Source organism: Cervus elaphus, chromosome 5, assembly GCF_910594005.1.
Source record: "Cervus elaphus chromosome 5, mCerEla1.1, whole genome shotgun sequence".
In the NCBI taxonomy this organism is placed as follows: domain Eukaryota; kingdom Metazoa; phylum Chordata; class Mammalia; order Artiodactyla; family Cervidae; genus Cervus; species Cervus elaphus.
In genome coordinates, this window is record NC_057819.1 from 124087142 (window position 1) to 124099783 (window position 12642).

General features: G+C 48.6%; 1 protein-coding gene across 5 annotated transcripts in view; it reads right to left on the reverse strand.

Annotated features, from left to right (window-relative positions):
- Positions 1-12642, reverse strand: part of LOC122695419 (E3 ubiquitin-protein ligase RNF213-like) — a 121537-nt gene that overhangs the window by 55700 nt on the left and 53195 nt on the right. For all 5 annotated transcript variants that reach the window (XM_043905273.1, XM_043905274.1, XM_043905272.1 and 2 more), the window contains 9 exons: positions 11381-11970; positions 10888-11050; positions 9042-9259; positions 8053-8193; positions 7780-7947; positions 6065-7220; positions 5206-5399; positions 4591-4746; positions 353-3958 (listed from right to left, as the gene is read on the reverse strand). In XM_043905273.1, the coding sequence (XP_043761208.1) occupies positions 353-3958; positions 4591-4746; positions 5206-5399; positions 6065-7220; positions 7780-7947; positions 8053-8193; positions 9042-9259; positions 10888-11050; positions 11381-11970 (6392 nt within the window). The remainder of the gene's footprint in view (positions 1-352; positions 3959-4590; positions 4747-5205; positions 5400-6064; positions 7221-7779; positions 7948-8052; positions 8194-9041; positions 9260-10887; positions 11051-11380; positions 11971-12642) is intronic.

Here is a 12642-nt window from a genome sequence, read left to right on the forward strand (position 1 = left end):
CCCATTCATGAGTGTCTTTCAACCTTACACTGTATGCTGACCAAGGACAAGCCCTATGCCAACTCATCTTTATATCCGCAGTCCTCAGAGCAGTACTCGAACGTGGTATTTCCCTGGATGAACGGAGCACTGTACACAGCACTGCCAAAAATGGGCACTCAACACCTGGTAACACTAACCGTCAAGATATGTAGGTCTCCTTGCCCTTACCACGCAGAGGAACCAAAAGTCTCCACACGTTCATTTACGGTTCCGATACACTGATTTGCAAAGCATCTTGAATTCTTTATGCTAGGAAGTCAAGGACCCAGAGGTGAAAGAGGAAAAGGGTAAAATACAGAAAGATAATAACCTCTGTGAAGATGGCATGGCGTTCTGAATCCATCGTGCAAAGGTGAGCCCGGAGGAAGTCTGCAAAGGAGTTATGCTGCTGCCTGTAATAGTATTCTTCCGACAGGGACTGTGCAGTGAACTGGCCGAGTGAGGAAGCATTCAGCCGCACCACAGCATCAGGGGTGGCACAATCCAGCAGCACTGACTTGGCCTGCGCAGAGACTTTCTGGTAAAGTTCATCAGTCAAGACCTTGTGCCCGACCTGCTCTATGACCTGGAGCACTACTGAGGCACATGTGTCTGAGTGGTACCCAATGAAGACGTCAGAAGGGCTGTATTTGGGTCTGGCTAGAAACTGCTCTGCTTTCACATCTATAAACTTCTCCACCCACACCTTGAGCTCTTCCACGATATTCTTCTGCCATTTCTCCAAAACGGTGTTGATGTCCAGATAGTGCTTCTCCAGCCGGTTAATGAGGGGGATGGGAAAATGTTTGTAGACGACATCTTTCTCCTCAATGACTATCAAGCGGAAGTCTGGGTGAACTCGACATTTGACCCGATGGGTCCCCAGACCCAGGTCCACGTACTTCTGACCGCCAAGGTAGACATAGTATTGATTGAGTGCGTCGTAGAGGCTCTCATAGAGGTTCTGCAGGTTGAGCAGCACCACCATCTTGCCGGTTTCCATGCAGATCTTTACTCGGTTGATATTTCGGCAGATCTGGTTGTACTCTTGATCTTTGGGAAAACTGGATCCAAAAATAATCTCTGGTTGGTCTGTAATGAAGAATGCCTGCTGGAGGATCTGCAGGGCCACGTAATTTCTGGTCAGCACAAGCAGGTAGCGGGACTCGGAGTCATCCAGCTCTCTGCCATGCATCGTCTGAAGATGGCCGTATAAGTTCTGGTAGATCAGCTGCATGGTGCTGACTTCCTCTGTGTACTTTGCCTCGGGTAAATTGGCTGAAAAGATGTCCAGGGCACGAATGTCGTCTTTGCCACTGAAGTTCCGAAGGACAGCTTGTGCGATGTCTCGAGGGGAAGGCTCCTTATTAGAAGCTTTGGCTGCAGCAAAGACCATTTTGATGAGGCTGTAGTAATCACGAAGCCCAAAGAATTCCTTGTCCTGCCTCTTACACACTGTTTCGTAGGCTTTGGCAAAGGATGTGAAGTATCCTCGGATTCTTTCTTGGACGAGGGGCTCTGAAGCACAAATTCCCCTGGCACTCTCAATGAGCTCTCTTTTATTGGGGCTACCACGTGACACAAATATACCCCGGTTCATCTTGGCAGGATCCAGGGCCCAGTTGGAAATGCCTATGAAGCCAACTTTTTTGTGGGGGGCAGGATCATCTTCAATGCATCCATCTTCCAGCAATGGGTGCAGTGCCTTCAGGGGCATTTTGGGTGAGTCTTCTGCTAGTCCAACCTCATCTAACACCACCACGGAGACATACTGCTCGAGGTCCTTCCCCTGCTGGAAACGGGCACACTGCTTGAAGGTGCCTATGATGCCCTGTGGGGTGGAATGTGGACTACACTGGAATGACACCAAATGGACCTCCTTCAGGTGCCGGAAGAGGTCCGAGTGTGCAGCCTGGCCTTGCATGGCATCTGCCACGATGGTCTTGGCGAGAGATTTGGAGCTGCCGGGCTTGCCCACCAGGAAAAGAGGAATCTTGAGCTCGATGCAGATAACCATCATGAAGACGTTCTCCTTCAAAGCCAAGTTCCTGGCGATTGTTTTCCTCAGAGACACACCATGCAGAAAAAGATCCTGGGTTTGCGTTATCTCATCCAGGATAACCCTGCTGTCATTATATGGTGCTGGAAAGAACCTGCAAATAGCTCTCCGATAAGATTCCTTCTCCTCTAAAGAGGCGTGGTAACAGACCCCGACGGCCAGAACCAGGGACCAGAGGACAGGATCTCTCTCAAAGTCATTTTGGATGACCCCAGGCTCAGAGAGAAAGGAATCCAACTTAGACAAGAGCATCTCACTGTGGTCGTAAAACCATTTGAAAACTTTCACACAGCGTTCTACATCCCTGAGGCTGACAAAGCTGCACTCATTTTGTCTTTTCCTCATGAAACCCTGAGAGGCAGAAAGCACTTCCGTGATTACATGAGTCTCACTCTGCACCATCACGATGGACTTCACCAGTCTCTGGACAATCTGATGGATGTAGAGTTTTTCTGCAGAGTCATTCAATTGTCCAAAGTCCCACACCAGGGGGATCAGGCTCGGCGGCAGAGCGTGGACACGGTACACCAGCTGCCTCAGGGGGATGGAGCCAAGCCTCTCGGCCGTCTCTTCTGCACTAACCCTGTACCCCAATCCGGCTGACTCCAGACGGCAGATCATCTCCTGGGTGTGCTTCCGGTAAGGGTTGCAGGCTGCAATGATATGCAAGCCAGAATCCTTAGCCAGGGGCTGGCCACCCACTGTGTGGTCGCACAGGACCTCTTTGATGCAACTTATGGCCTCCGTGGTGTTGGCTTCATCAAAGAACAAGATGGTGTCCAACTGATACTGGGCCTTATTGATGTGGGCCAGCTCTTCAGCCTCCCTGACCTTGGAGTAGATCATGTCGGCAGTTGTTCCTCCGTGGACCTTGACCAACTTCATGGTTTCAGCATCAGCACCCTGACGCCGCAGGTCACTAAGGAATTTAATGAGTCTGGTTTTCCCACAGCCGGTTTCTCCCATGATGATGACGGGGATGCCACACCGGAAACGCATCTCAATGGCAAGGATCTTAAGCATGTTATCTGTTGTAAGCTCATATGTTTCATCAGGGTCACTGGCCCACTGGATACCCAATGCCAGGCACAGTTTTTCAAGTTTCTCATGTCTGGGCAGCTGGTCAAAGTCAACGTTGAAGGGCACCCTCTGAAGCAACAGCCCCTGGTACAGTTGCACTGTCATAACATCCTTCTTGATTACCTTCCCACTCAAGCGGTCTATGGCATCAACACCACCGTTCTGGTTGGAATGGAAATGGAAACCTATGAACGTCATGGATGTGTGGTCACTGTTGAAAAAAACATATGGGTGGGGCTCCGACTCCCACCTCTTCCGGAGAGTGAAAGGGGCGAGGTCTTCTTCTTTGACCCCATCCATAGTGAGCATGTACTTTCCTGGACTTTGGTCAGATGTGAGAAGTGTAGGTGTGGCGAAATCTCGGGCCATGAAAATCATGAAGGTGACCACAAAGTTTTTGAAACCCACCAATGTGTCTCCAACAAAGGTGGGATTACAGAAGAGTGAGGCCTCACAATCTCGGAGCTGGTAGTTCAGGAACCGAGCAAAGTTCTGAAGTTCTGACCAGGACGGGTTTATCACCCCGCAGTAAATCAGGAGGTGCTGGATGCATTCGCCAGGGCTGCCCTCAACAGAACCTTTTTGGTACTGGAATGTGTCTAGGTTTTCTTTCTGATGGAACCGTCTTAAATATTGGTAAGGTCTCTGGAATATTTCACTACGGAATGCTCTCTGATCCATTCCTGGCTCTTTGTAGCTCTGCTGAGGATCCAGCTCCATGTTGATCACTTCTTTGGGAGGTCTGCAGGTCACTTTGGGGAAGATGTCTAGAAAATTGAACTGGGGGACAAGTGCATTCTGGAAAGGAGAGACACAAATGAAATGAGTTATGGCTGAATTTCCCAAAAAGTGCTTTTGTGTTTTAATCCTCAACATGGTCTAGACTGCATGGACCTTTATGAAAAACCACTTTTTATGAAGAGATTTCTGTAGATAACTCTTTGCATGAGGTATTACCTTCTGCACATTCAGGCATGGTGTGAGCTGCACTGTAAATAACAAAGCCCTTTTCTACTCAGCCTCTTGGAACTAAATCTCTCCATCAAGCACATACACGCGTGTTTGTCTGTGCATACGAGCATAAAACTCCCTTCAGTTAAGAAATTGATATAACGGAATTCTCTTTCCCATGTTGGCTGTCATTAAGAAAGATGGTGCTTCTCCTAGCGAGTGAAGTTCCTGCATTCCAATCACCACTGGCATTTAACCCAAACACACAGCACTTACCCCAAAGAGGACAAATCTAAGGTACTATTCATTAATAAAAGAATCTTTGTATTCCATATTCCATGCATTATTTAAAAATAAGCTTAAAGATTCTTCTTTACTAACACTGCACTCAGTTACTCTGCTAAGGCAAAAGTGGGGAGTCACAAACATGAATAAAAGCCCCTGCCCCGACAGCAGCATGAGAGTACCCTGATACACACCAGCTTCGAAGGCCTTCGTGGCAATGTCGAATTCCTTTCTAGGATTTCAATGATATATAAGTGGCAGGGGTTCCGAAACCACATCTTCCCATTTATGTCCATTAAGTAATGGAGAATGAGGAGTTTGAAGAGAAACACCCAAATACCAGTCCGCACCTAAGGATACAATCATGTGGGTCTGTTAATACTTACACAGAAGACAGCAGTCCTCCCAACCCTAAGGGCCTCCTTATTCTGCTCTATTTTACAATGATACTGAGTATCAATGAATGTAGAAAAAAGAAATTCTTTATACTGGGGATAGGGTAGGGCAGGATGTGGAAGCTGTGTCTTTCTCTACCCAGCCACTCAGCTAGAACCTGGGGGCAACTTACTGAAGTGAAAGTGAAAGTGAAAATGTTAGTCGCTCAGTTGTGTCTGACTCTTTGCGACCCCATGGACTATATATACCCTGTCAGGCTCCTCTGTCCATGGAATTCTCCAGAATTCCAAAAATACTGGAGTGGGTAGCCATTCCTTTCTCCAGGGGATCTTCCTGACCAGGGATTAAACCTGGGTCTCCTGCATTGCAGGCAGTTTCTTTACCGTCTGAACTATCAGGAAAGCTCGACTTACTGAAGAGGTCACGTCAAAGTGGAATATTATGGGTCTCCTCTGATACTGGGCATCCAGGAAAGGCAGAAGGGACCCCAGGACTTCATTCTCATCCACCTGAGGGTCAATCAATCGAATAACTTTTCGAGTCACTTTTGCTCCATTAAACTGCATTTTCAGCTGGCTGTGCAACCTCTTCACAAAGAGAGACCTTCCTGTTGACATGAACACATGAAAATTAGATGCCAGGGCTGAAGATCAAGAATGAGAATGTCCAGAAAATCACTTCTCTTTGTACAAAATTCAAAACTGATGCAACCTAACATCAGCTTAAAGAATACATACTTGAGCCATCAAATTTCCTTGCTGTCACCCACCCAATGGCCCTGCTGCTTCCTGGGACTAAGTCTGAGAACTAAGTCTGAGGTCAGGACAGCAGAGCTCGCTTCATGGGGGAGGGGAGCGAGTGTCGCTGGACAGAAGGGAGTACCAATAAAGGGATGCAGTCAACAGAATGGAAATCACGATGGCGACTGAAGGTGGAGGCATTGTTTCTTCTCAAGACACAGGAAATATACCTTGTCCTGCTCAGAACCCACATCAACCCCAAAGTAGTCAATGGACTTAAAAAAGAGAGAAAGAGAAAAAACAGCAGAGAAGCCAGTTTAAAGGAGGAAGATGGCTCAGCCAAGCTGGGACCAGGTGAAAAAAGTGTCCCGCTCCAGTGCGGGGCCTGATCTGTAACTTCAGGTGAGTCAATCCTCCGGAGACTCAGTTCCCCACCTGCAGAAGGGCTTATCTGAGCTCACCTCACTCCCCACTGGACAAGGAAGGGCCATCAGATGGTCCCTGGGACCGGGGACTCAGCAGCCATTATTACCTATGCCCGCTCTCTCCGAGGCTACGATCCCAACACACATGCGGTCCTGGAACACGGCGGCAGCTGATGGGGTCTGTTCCGGGACTCGGAAGTGGTGAGCCAGGTAGGCCTGGATGTCCTTGAGGGGCGCCTGGGGGGTGACGAGGACCTTGTGCTGGCTGAAGGCCGAGGGGAGGTAGCAGTGCTCCCGCTCACAGTCACAGACCATCACGAGCCGGTAGTGCGTCCGGTGGGGCTGCATGCACAGCCTCCGGAAGAGCGCCTCTGCCCGGCAGGCCACCTCGTAGCTCAGCTGGTCCGCATACAGCAGGCTATAGACCCCGAGTCCCTGGGAGCCTGGGGTCAGGCAGCGACGCAGGAGCAATGCCACCTCCTCGAATGTGGTTTCTGGGGTGCAGAGCAGCACTTCATCGTAGGTGGGCAGGGGCTGGTGTGGGGTCCGCATGTAGATGGCCAGGGCGGCTAACAGCACCTCAGAGTGGCCACAGACGATGAGGTTGGGCTGGCCCTCCTGTAGGCCGTGGGGGAGCTCCCGCTGCACAGGGGGTCCAGCCATCCTCGCCAGGTGGGCCAGACAGTGGCCAAGGGCGTCCAGGTCCAGGCAGTGAGGCAGGAAGGCACTCATGCATGTCATCGAGCATTTCATGATGACCCTCAGCTTGTCCACCAGTCTGGGCTCAGAGAAGAGCAGCAGTGGCAAGTCTTCCACCACTGTACTCTCCTGGTGGCTGCTGGCCCTTCCGCGGGGCCCCCTGCAGGCCTCCGAGACATCCCCTGGGGTGCAGCTGCCTTTGATGAAGGACAGCATAGTGAGGGCAGCGGCGCTGGGCGTCTGCCCCCCGAGCTCCGAGCCCAGGTAAACCAGCTGCTCAGCGGTGTAGTAGTTGAGGTAAAAGTGCTCAGCTCGCTTCTCTGCCACGAATCTCTCCCAGTGGCCCAGGAAGTCCTCCAGCTGCTGGCAGAGGGCTTCCAGCAGCTGGACGACTGGCCCGCCCTCCACCAGTGGGCCCACTAGCCTCAGACAGAAGTCCAGCCGGATGGAGACACCCTTTAGGGGGGTGCAGTACACCTCGGCTGACCAGGCCCTGAACAGCAAGTTTCCAGCAGAGTAAAGGTTTATAAACGACTGGACAAGCCTCTGAACGTTGCAGAACACCTGCAGAGAGAGGACATGTAGTCTAGAATAACACAAACAGAGTTATAATTTGAAGGGCTGGGCTTCATGGCCCTCCGTGGTTCACCGTGGGATCTCAAGCATGAGATTGATCATGCAAGGTCTCCCTTTCTTATTTCCATAATCTCTTTCTCAGGAAGCAATATGTTGTGAAGATAAAGGATATCATTTATAAAGCACAAATGAACTTTACAGAGTAAAAACTCATAATCAAAAGGAGAGACTTACATAAACCAATATGCCTTTACCATTGTGGTTAATGTGGATTTTGATGAACGATGTCCAACTACATCTTTAAGTATTTGGGGATGCTTGCTGATTTACGGAGCAAATGGACATCTCTTTGGGTCATGAATTCGAAATACATGCACTCTGCAAGACCCACTGGCTCTACTCCCCACAGTTTTAAAAGCAGAGTGATTCCTATGAATTAAAGACAAACTCAATCTCTTCTGACTTCCCAGGCACCTCAGCAGTGAGAGTGCTCAGCCCAAACAGATGGGATTAGGACACTTGCTCCAACATAGATACAAATCCTTACCTCGGAAAATACCTCTACGACTTCAGCATTGCTGTGTTCTTTCTTGCCAGACATCAGCATCAATTTGTTCAAAAGTTCTTTCAGCTCTTCTAAAGAGTACTCTCGCTTCTCCTCGTGGCCTCCCTGGCCCTCGGGAAGGATTAAACGAAGAACTGTGTCTGGGGAAATCTGTGGAACAGGGCACAGTCAGAGGTCGATTTGGGGAGGCAGAAACCCCCCGACGACAGCAGCCCTAAGAGCCTCCTGCAGCTGTGCCTGCGACGTGAGGCTCACCTTTTGGCCATGCGTGGGAGCCTTGATCACATAGATGCCTCTGCTGTTGATCGCTGTCGCCAGGGACAGGGACGAGAGCTCCACAGACCCATGACTCTCCTTCACTGTCTTCAGCCACTCGAGGTTCCGGGCAGAGTCACGCTGTCAGGACAGAAGGAGAGAAAATGGGCTGAAGCTTAGGCGTGATCTTCTTCCTGCCACTCTCCCCACCTCTGCCTCCCAGGGACAAACGCCTCCCCTTCTCTGGCCCAGAATGCCGTCACCCACAGGGGAGGCCTCCCTCATCTGCTGCCCACCACTGCCACGGGCTTTGGCTCTCCCTCCTGGGTCATGTGCTTTTGCTACAATGGACTGTTCCCCTGTGTTCCCACCCAGTGCCCTGGATCCGTGGATGGGGAGCGAGAGGCATGAACTCAGCTCTCTGTGAGAAGGTGGCTGTCAGCCGGGCCCTAACCGGGGTAGTGCTGACTGAAACAAGCATGTGAGCTGTGTGTGCTCCTGCCGTTCCTGTTCCCTCCCTCACCCCAGAGGGGCCTCAGCCATCTTGTTGGGCAAGTTATAAACTACAGGCTTACTGGAACCCTGGTGCAGCTGATTTATGTACATGGAAATGTTTACTTTTCTGATCAAAAATGAATCTGTGCCAATTGTGGAAAGTATGGAAAAATACCAAAATGTATAGCATATTAACTAACAATTACCTCCATTCAGAGAAAACCACTGGTAACATTTTAGCACATTTCCTTTCAATCTTTTTTCCCATATATTTCCACCAGAGAGATCACTCTTATTTACACGCAGTTTTATATCCAGTTTTCTAACAATAGGACAGAGAAAGTGCTTCCATATGGGAAGAAAAACTGTTTTCAAACATCCTTTTAAAAGGCTGCATTAAAAGCCTGCCATGTGGGTGTGCAGTCATGCCGCTAGTGTTTCTAAGTGACACTTTATTAAACTTAACCTGCTCTGGAGCCAGAAATAAGACTCACCAGTTTCGTGGGCAGGTTGTGGTCATTATCCAGAGCCTTCCACAGCTCTCTCAGGTGTTGCATGAACTCATCAAAACCCGCACTTGTGTCCAGCTCATAGAGCAGGGGCGCGTAACCCTGCACAGCATCGTGGAAGCAAGCCACCCGGTCCACGTCAATGTCGTTCTCCCCCGCAGAGATGGAGGCCAGGTCCACGAACACCTTCAGCTCGGTGATGCCTGGGGCAGGAGGGGTAGATGAATGCAGGGCCACCCTCTGATGCCAGGAGCCCCCAATCTGGAACAGTGCTCCTTACTGATGCTATACCTGGATAGTGGACTTTTAGGGTTTTCCCACTCTGCTTCAATAAGAACTTGGGCACTTTTTCTTTTGCCATTTATGTTGTTGTTTAGTGGCTAAGTCATATCCAACTCTTTTGCAATCCCATGGACTAGCCTGCCAGGTCCCTCTGTCCATGGGATTTCCCAGGCAAGAATACTGGAGTGTGTCGCCATTTCCTTCTCCAGGGGATCTTCCCGACCCAGGGATTGAACCCTACTCTCCTGCTTGGCAGGCAGATTCTTTACCACTGAGCCACCAAGGAAGCCAAATCATTTATGTTGATACTACTGAACAAGACCTGACCTTACTGAACAACACCAATGTCTGGGCATTGCATGGGTTTTTTTGTGTGTCTTATTTCACGCAATCCATGTAATATTGCCATTTCATTATTAAAAGTAAGCTTAGCTGGTGAATAACATGTTGACAGTCATCTACAATCAACAGCTGCTTACTAATCAAACGAAGCAGTGAAGCTGGGATAAGATAAGCATGCAGCCCATCCCCTGTCCCTGGACAACAAGACCATCCATCTTCCTTCTTTCCTGCCTCCTTCTTCCCTCCATGCATTAATTCTGCCAAAATCACCCAAGCCACAGAGCTAAAAAGACTGCCAAGCCTGTGCACAAGGATAAGTAGGTGCAATTACATCTAGAAGACAAGGCTGCCTTGGCTTCTAGTAAAAAAAAAAAATCAACCAAAGGAAAAAACTAAAGGGACATAATTTTTAAATGATCGCCTGCTGTTCACAGCATGCATCCAGAGTGAGAGGGGAAAAAAAAGTAGCCAAGAAAATGGCTTTTACACCAGCAAATGAGTGATACTATCTTGATATAAATTCTATGTACAAACCTAGGCACACTTTGCACATTTACCTAATGAATACAGATGAAAATTTGCTAAGAGACTAGATTTTAATCATTCCAATCACTAAAATAAAAGGAGAACTATGGGAGGTGATGGAGGTCTAATTATAGTTACAATGGCAATCATAAGATATAAATGTATTAAAGCAATGTGTCACGTACCTTAAGTTTACGTAATGCTACAAGGAAAATAGTGAAGTGAAAGTCACTCATTCGTGTCCGACTCTTTGCGATCCCATGGACTATACAGTCCATGGAATTCTCCAGGCCAGCATACTGGAGTGAGTAATCTGTCCCTTCTCCAGGGGATCTTCCCAACCCAGGGATCAAACCCTGGTCTCCCACATTGCAGGTGGATTTTTTATCAGCTGAGCCACAAGGGAAGCCCAAGAATACTGGAGTGGGTGGCCTAGCCCTTCTCCAGCAGATATTCCCAACCCAGGAATCGAACTGCGGTCTCCTGCAATTGCAGGCAGATTCTTTACCGACTGAGCTATGAGGAAAGCCCTTAGGTGTAAAATTCATTTCAATTTAAAAAGTTTGAATGTAAAAAATGCAGAACATGATCGAGGGAGTGACTGCCCAGAAGTTCAGGAAGACCACCCCGTAAAGATCTAAATACTCTCCAGCCTTCTGGCCACCAGAGTGATGGACTGTACCTCTGAGAGCCTCCTGGACCCAACTAATGAACTCCTTTCTCTGGGACAGCTCCTTCAGACACTGACACCGAGTCTCATCTATATCCTGCAGAAGCTTTTTGGCATGGATAATTTGCTGGTTGATACGGTCCAGTTTTTCGTGGCGAAAGTTGTCCAAGACAGTCTAAGAAAGTCATCAGAGAAAGCTGTCAAAGACAGTCTGCAAGACAAGGCAGTATGTGGGCTGAAACTGGCTTCTGAACCCCCAAACAGAACTATGCTGACCATCCCAATAGTCCCTCCTACCAAACTTCTAAAACTGACACTAGCAGTCACACTACTGGTAAGCAAAGGTAAAAACAAAGCCCTTGGCATATTCAGGCATTGAATAGAATACAAATAACCCTGAAGGAAGCTGTGAAATCATCTTGCCCAGTTTTTCAAAGCCAGAGATCTGGGATCTCACCCCTACCGCCCCACCCCCAACCCCAGGAGTCCCCAGTAAATGACTCACAAAGCTTAGTAAGGTGTGGAGAACACTGAAGTCACCAGTCAGGCCCAAAGTCTCTTTGACCTTCCAGATGACCTTGGCTGAGTCGACAGCCTGATGCAGGTGATGGTATTCCTTGATCTGCTGGACTCGCTCCTTGATCCAATCCTTCTGATCTCTGGGATATAGAGCACACATGGTCTGGAGGTCTTCAGTTAGGGCACTGTAGTTATTCACAAAGTCCTTGAAGATGTCATCAATTTCCCCAAAGGTGACCTCCCCTGACTTCAGATCCTGATACAGTTTTGTAAACCTTCTGAAACAAGGACAATATAAACATTCATACACCTCTTCAGGCTGAAATATCTCCCTTTCCAAGTTCTCTTCTGGCTCACTCAGCTTCTGTGCGGCTTCTGCCCAGAAGATCTGGAAGATGTGACTGTCCTTTAGCAAATATGCATTTTTGGCCATTTCTTGGACTTCAGGGCTCAGGTTATAATGTGTTGTCCACTTTGAGTCAAGGGAGGTGGCTGACAAAGTCACTGTCACAACTTGGTTTAACTTTTTCCCATGGAGGTCTTCCGAATGTCTTTCAGCAATCTCTCCAAAATCCACTTTTGAAACCATAAGAGAATGTCAAGTCAAACTCTACTCACAATATCATTTTGTTTTACTTTCCCAGTTTTCACTCCCCTTGCTGCTCTTAAGGAAATGCAAGAGAACACACTTGCTGCCATTTGTTCTCAGTGAGTGTCCCTAAATCTCCACCCTCACCTTGCTCATCAGTTTTCATGACAAAGAAGGCTTTGCAACTTCTGGGTGAAGATGACAGTTTGAAATCTACACATGTTTCCACTCCCTCCCCAAATCCTGCTGCAATGACAGAACTGAGATTGTTTTTCAAAAGCCATAACGCAACAGGGCTGGGAAGTATAGAAAAGGAGACCACAGCAACAAAACTTTGGAACTTGAAAAGCAGATGTGCTGGGGGTAAACAATGTTTCAAGCCTGAGAACTTGGGGTCTTAGCCCATAGTGGGGAAAGCTGAGATTCTGCCAGGTGTCTGTCATCACAGAATTTCCCACATGCACAGACCCTGGCTGCACAGATGCTGGAATTTGGGAGGTGGTGATGAGATAAGGAGGACTGGGCTGAAAGTCTGCATAACAAGTCATCCAACAGGCTCGTTTTCATCCCAACCCATTCCATCAGCAGGCTGAAGGCACCTCCTCCACCCTGGCATGCAACAGGTAGTTTATATTCTAGAGAGGCTCTAGAGGGCTCAC